The sequence below is a fragment of the Carassius auratus genome, chromosome 20 (assembly GCF_003368295.1).
Source record: "Carassius auratus strain Wakin chromosome 20, ASM336829v1, whole genome shotgun sequence".
NCBI lineage: Eukaryota > Metazoa > Chordata > Actinopteri > Cypriniformes > Cyprinidae > Carassius > Carassius auratus.
In genome coordinates, this window is record NC_039262.1 from 784,298 (window position 1) to 790,738 (window position 6,441).

Consider the following 6,441-nt stretch of genomic DNA (forward strand, 5'->3'; position numbering starts at 1 on the left):
CAACTTTTACCTTACTTCCCCCTTAAAGGAGCATAGTAGAACTGTTAGGGAAACAAAGTACTACGCTAAGGTGCTAAGATGCACTTTTTAGATAAAAAAAAAAGACACAAAAAGGGTAGTGTCCCAATGACAAGCTGTTATACCTTTAAAGATCCAATATTTGCACATTCTTGTCTGACACTGTATTTTTCCACAAATTATCCACTATTCTGTCTATGAAAGCCAACAAATTAAGTATAAAAGAGAACAGCGTATAACAGGTGGTCTTACCGCTTTCTGTTGTGTTTGCAGGAACGCTGGGGACCGCTCTGTGTCGCTGGAAATGTCATCTTCTGATTCCTCCCAGGAAGAGGAGAATCCCGTTGAAGAGGCAGAAGAAGAGGAGAGCTTCCTCAGGGCTCTGTAAGGTTGAGGACTAACCTGGGGCTCCTTGCCCTCCACACTGAAATCCATGCCGTGGTCCGTAATAATGACAGCGGGGATGGAGCCTACCTCTATACTGACCCCGTCGGGCTCTGCCTGGGTTTCTTTTGGCTCAGCTCCCTCCTTTGTTAAACATGTCTCAGTCCAAGATGCTGAGCACTTGTTGGACTCCGGTGAAGTCCTGGAGTGATTGTCGGTAGAGCTGTCAGCTTCGCTCTTAGTTTGTGCTGATGTGCTCTCAAGTGGGCCGCCCTCTTCCGTATTTGGGTCAGCCCCGTTCTTCTTGTCACCGCTGATCTGCAACCCCTCCTCCATGCCAGAGAAGCGCTTTCCATTTTGCAGTTCTTTGGGGATCCCCGTTGAGTGATCCTTGTTCAGCCTCACAAGGGTTTCCTCTGGGTTTAAGGAGAGATTGGCAAGTTGGACAGGGGCAAAATTCAGGGGCGTTTTTCTGGAAATCCGTGGGCTTCGTTTAGCCTCTCGGCTGTGAGCCTGAGCCGATATTTGGGCTTCAAACAGGTCCACCTTCTTGTTCACCTCCACGTTCTGCAGTTCCTTGTGGCGCTCGAGTTGCTGAGCGGCACGGCGTTCTTCATTCTCCTGTTCTTCCTCCAGGCCAGACCCGCTCAGTCTTCGCACACGACTTCCCACATGCACGCCCAGCGATTCCGGCCGTCGACATGGTGAACGTGACCTTTGGCTGCTGGAACTGGTACTTGTTGGGAAGACGAAAGATTTTCCCGGTGACCCAGGGCTCAGGCTGCCAGGGCTATAGGGACCTCCGCTGCCCCCCAGCACGGGGCTAAATGTAGAACGACTGGGCACTGGGAGCACAGGCCTTCCTGTCCGAGGGCTGCTCTTATTGGTCAGGTTGTTGGGGTTCATCATTATCAGGCTGTTCAGAGCATAAGCTGCCATAGTGGCAGGCTGACTCTGTCCGTTTTTGCTCCCATTTAGGTCTACTCATCCAAAGTCCACTGGCCTTTGGAGCCAACCATTGTTAGGAGGAACCAAGGAAAGTTGACACGTAGAATAAAATACAATCCCAGACTCCTTTCCTTATTCACATATTATATCCACTACTTGTCCATGCTTTAGCGGAGTGCTGAAACAAAGCACAGAGAGATGGTTTAAATAGTCAGTTTGCGTACTGTTGTGCAAAACACTGAGTGTGATGCCTATGATAACAAGCAAGATTGAATAAATAAAAATGTGAGGACATTTTAGAAATGCAAAAGTGCTGATTATTGTGGTCACTGTTGTCATATTCAATTGCATTAAACGCTTCTGCTGAAATACAAACAATAAATGTGACTCATGTAAATGCCTTCTGCTGATCACCAAAGATTTTTATAATTGCGTTGGTTTTGATTGCTATCAAGATGTGTCCGTTGGGCTTCTGCAGTGAGACGCTGCCAATTGTTTTACCAAGTTTTGCTTGTCCTTCTAACTAATACTCACTCATTTATTTGTCTGAATAATCTTTACTAAATCTCACTGCTTATTCGCTCAGGGGAGTCTACATATCATCAACCCACAGTTTTAAGTGCGTCAGACAAAATAATTTTTTTAGATTTGCAGAAACATAGACAGAGCAGATCAAATATAACCTTTCAACATAACATTACCTTTTATGTCTTCGCCTGGAAAAGAGTATCACTGAGGGTGTGTAATACAATACAACTTCATGCAAAACAAATTTTACAAATATTCCAAATACCATAACCCTTATATCACATTTACCAGTCTGTAAACGAAAGGATAATGGTGCACATTAATTCTCTAATACCAAAAATATTTTTACTGTGCTAACAGTGAGGCCTGAACCCTGCTGATGTAAAGCATTTTAAGGAAAAACAGTCAGTGAGGTATCCATTAGCTGCCTTCCATTTACAGCATTTAAGCCACGACATGGGAAAAAGTTTAGTATAACTGGTGCATTGAAATTTGATTAACTCAAAGACTCAGAGGCAAATGATTTCATAATGAACCAGAACAATTTCCTGTAAGTTTTCCAACTGGGACTAATTATTTTTTGCAGTTGAGGCAAATGAACCAAGTGTCAACACCCACAGAAAGCAGCAAAATATATGTGTATAGAAACTGTTTAGTTGCAAATATATAATTTTCCTAAACACTATGTCAAGACGCTCACCTTCCAGCAACCATATGTGAATTAAAACATCCACCTCTTCAGGATGATTTTGGTTGTTCGATTAAATAGCGATGTCTTTCATAGAGTCAAGATAAATGTCACATGGCCCTGCATTTTAACTTGAGGAGGAGAGTCCAAGGCTGGAATGCACCTCCTCGCTTTTAAGCCAACCACCACCCTGATTTTAATGATCTATTATTGCTCTGACAACTCAAATGCATCTTGAGACATCCCACGTCACTGGTGTACCACACTGTTTGTGTTTCACAACAAGTGTGATGTCTAAAAGCCGTTCATCATCACAAAATGATCATAACACAACAGAGGGCTAATATGACCTAAATGACTCAAAATAATGTCTCGTGAGGCTCTAAGCGTCTCAATGAAAGCCCTTCACTGAACTGCCCACTCTTTGGCATTCATTAAATTTGAATGAGCTGGAAAACACGTGGCGACTCTCTTATGAACTCTATAAAAGCATTTGCCACATTCTTATTCAAAGAAAAATTATATTCCATTGGGAGCAGGCCTATCACTTGTTAACTAATATACAAGTACATAAATAAATAATGTAAGTACAAAATAAGAACATAAATGGATAACTACTGAAGCTCTAAATAAAACCTTATTACAGTTCTTGCAGAGGTGGAAAACATGCATTTACATTCACACTTTAAATTTAGTATATCCTGGGCAGTTTTTCTATATTCCCATAGTATTGTAATCAGTTTTCTGAACAGCGGTACCCAAAACATACACTTTCTATTGTATTGTCATCACTACTTAAGATGTCTCTACAACCCCTTAATAACAAACCCCGAATAGAAAACACTTACATTATTACAGATCTCTGCAATACTCTCAATACACTTCGTTAAGTCAGGTGGTTCATTCTGACTTGTTTTAGGTCTCCTCCTTCATGTAGATGTTTCTAAACTTTTACAGCATGTCCCACCAGAGTCGGATGCTTACTTACAAGTCTCTCTCCTTGCTGCATACGCTGTTGTTTAAACTGTCGCTGAAGCGCGGATTCGTGGATTCGGAACACGTAGCAGAATAATTACTTGAACTGCTCAGCTGCTGTTACATTCCAAGAGTTATTTCGCCCATTTAAATCAATGTAACTGTGTTGCTGTGTATCACACGAGCTGTTCGACACCTCGCGTCAGAGCCGTATGTTTGTTTAATGTACAAAAGGCAGGAAGGAAGTTAAAATGACAGTGAGTCTGAATTCAACGGAACAGGCAGAGCCTCCCTGAGCTCTTTCGCACATTGAGCACAAGGGGAAGAACAACGCTTGATGTCTCAGAACAGAAGAGCTCTATTTGATTTATTACCTTATTTACTAGAATGCGGAAAGTATGGATGTTTGTTTGGTTTCTTGTTTTGTTTACACGTATGTTACAAATCGACAAAACAAAGGTTTGCACCCACTTCACTGAATCTGTATGTATGTTTTTATCTTGAGGTGTATATATAGTATAGTATAGTATAGTATAGTATAGTATAGTATAGTATAGTAGTATAGTATAGTATAGTATAGTAGTATAGTATAGTATAGTATAGTATAGTATATACACAAGCACGCACACACACGTAAAAATACACAAATACATAATTTATATAATGTAACTGTCAACATGCTAATTATATATATATATATATATTCAGGTGAAACACATAATGCAAATATTAATTTCGAATAAAAGTATTGTACATATATAATTATTGTATTATAATGTATTAATGTTTTCATATTTTTGTAAATTCGTGTATTTTTATTTCTAAAATAAAATTGTCTGTGTATATATTTTTATTAATATAACATATTTTTAATTTGGGTACAAGTGTTATATAAGTAACTTATATACCCACTTTAGAATATTAATTATTATTATAAAAAAATATATAAATATATGAGTATCATCATGTTTTAACAAAAGATGCATCAAAAGATTTCTTGCTCTCCTTCTACTTACATTTTCAATATTTGGTTCTTTATTGAATATGTTTAGTTGTTCTTAATCCGTAATATATTTGCATTCTCGCTATTAAGCATTATATAGTTATATGTGCTGATATTATTAATTAAAGTTGTTTTTTAAGTGTTACCCACAAATTATTTTAACAACCAGTATTTGTAGTTTAAATGACTCACCAACTTAGCAGAAGAAGGGTCTCAGTAGCTCAGTGGGAATGTCTTCTCTGATGTATGCTCATAAAAAAAAAACTTAAAAACAGGCCTAGACTCTGTCAGAGGCCAGAAATTATGATATGAAGCCAGTTCTTTAACTGGAACTGACCTGTTAATATATTGTTCACCTACCACAACAATTCCTAATACTGCTCCCAATGTACAGTATGATTACATCGCTCTGATTTTCTCTCCGATTCACTTATGACCAGCCCCACCGAGCACATGAAAGTGTGTCATATTCACCAGTAAAGTGGATGGAAAATATAATGCTTCAGTGGCCACTCTGATTTGAATGAGACAGGCTTGCAGATAGGTGGTATGAAAATTAATTTTCCATCCTCTATGACTGAGATGGGCTGCATGACGATGTTCAATAACAAGATTCCTTTCTTCAAAGCTGTCTCTGAGATCTTTCGAAGTTTCAGGATATGGGCAACATGAGAACATAATTCATTTCCACCAACATTTCCCTATCAACTGTGGCTGCTATAAAGTCATGTCCGTGCAATCGTAGAGTTCATATATATGAATTTCAAATTAGTTAGGAAGAAGTCTGCTATGCCAGCGTTAAACTAAATAAGTGTTAACACCCAGACTGATCGTCTGCATTAAAACATGATTGTTAAGATTACTTGAGGATATTTGATGTATCAAGTTACACAGTAGCTTACTGTATGTCAACATATTGTACAGTATATTTGATAAGTTTATGTTTCATAAAGTTTAAAGTCCTTTTAAAAAAAAATTTTTAACATGCAGGCCAGACAACCACAATATAGGCAACATGGAACAGTAGACTAAACTATGGGAAAAACACAGCCTTATTTATAATTTTAGCATGTTAATGATTATAGATTCAATAGCCTTCATCAATTAAATACATAAACAAATGAAAATTAATCTAATATTTGATCTCACTACCATCACAGAATCAAAATGTATTACATATGCTCCACCTAGTGGTAAACCACAGTAAATGCAACTACATTATATTATATTATATTATAGCTAGTTATTATATGTGTGAGACCCCCCCTTTTTTTCCTGTGAGGCAGTATAAATATATTGATTCGTATATGTTTTGTTACATTCAGATACACGCTTTTTAGTTTCTGTGAATTATTTTGGGGCAATAACAATCACCTCTGTGTGCTTTTAGGCCAACTGAAGATTTCCCTCATGTGGCTGTGGTATTTTAAACCACTAGATGGCAATAAAGAATCAAAATGGGTATACTGTTGTTTTGAAATTGAATGTATTTCATGCGTTGAATTGCAGCATTATAACGTGTTCAAAACTGCAGTAGGTATCGGTTTAATACTTGTAATGTATCTGCTTATGAATAACCAATAAAAAAAAACTATCAAAACAGTTATTGAATCAGATAGACAAAATGAATTAATTATTTTTGTTCCTGAAACATTGCTATTGTTTTGCATCAGGCGCTAGTTTACTACCGCATAATATAACTGTTAAAACGTCCACACGTTTTGAGCGTGTTATATAAAATGTTTGTCCTTCGTCAACATATAAAGGGTCAACTTTCGTTGAGTGACAAAGAAAATAACCAATAAAATCTCTGATCAAGTTTTTAAGCACCGCCTTTTTGTTGTGACGCTACTACTGAGCAACCAATAGCAGCCGATCAGAGGAGGGGCTAAACAGC

At 38.0% G+C, this 6,441-nt stretch overlaps 1 protein-coding gene across 3 annotated transcripts in view; it reads right to left on the reverse strand.

Moving 5' to 3' along the window:
* Positions 1-3,838, reverse strand: part of LOC113120455 (inositol-trisphosphate 3-kinase B-like) — a 33,546-nt gene extending 29,708 nt beyond the window's left edge. Inside the window, exons 1-2 of one of the 3 annotated variants that reach the window (XM_026290273.1) lie at positions 3,555-3,838; positions 271-1,528 (exon numbers count right to left, since the gene is read on the reverse strand). In XM_026290273.1, coding sequence (XP_026146058.1) covers positions 271-1,341 — 1,071 coding nt within the window. In that variant the 5' untranslated portion in view covers positions 1,342-1,528; positions 3,555-3,838. Of the gene's footprint in view, positions 1-270; positions 1,529-2,578; positions 2,684-3,414 lie in introns of those variants that run through there. The other 2 variants (XM_026290272.1, XM_026290274.1) reach the window with 2 other exon arrangements.
* Between the last annotated feature and the right edge of the window lie 2,603 nt (positions 3,839-6,441).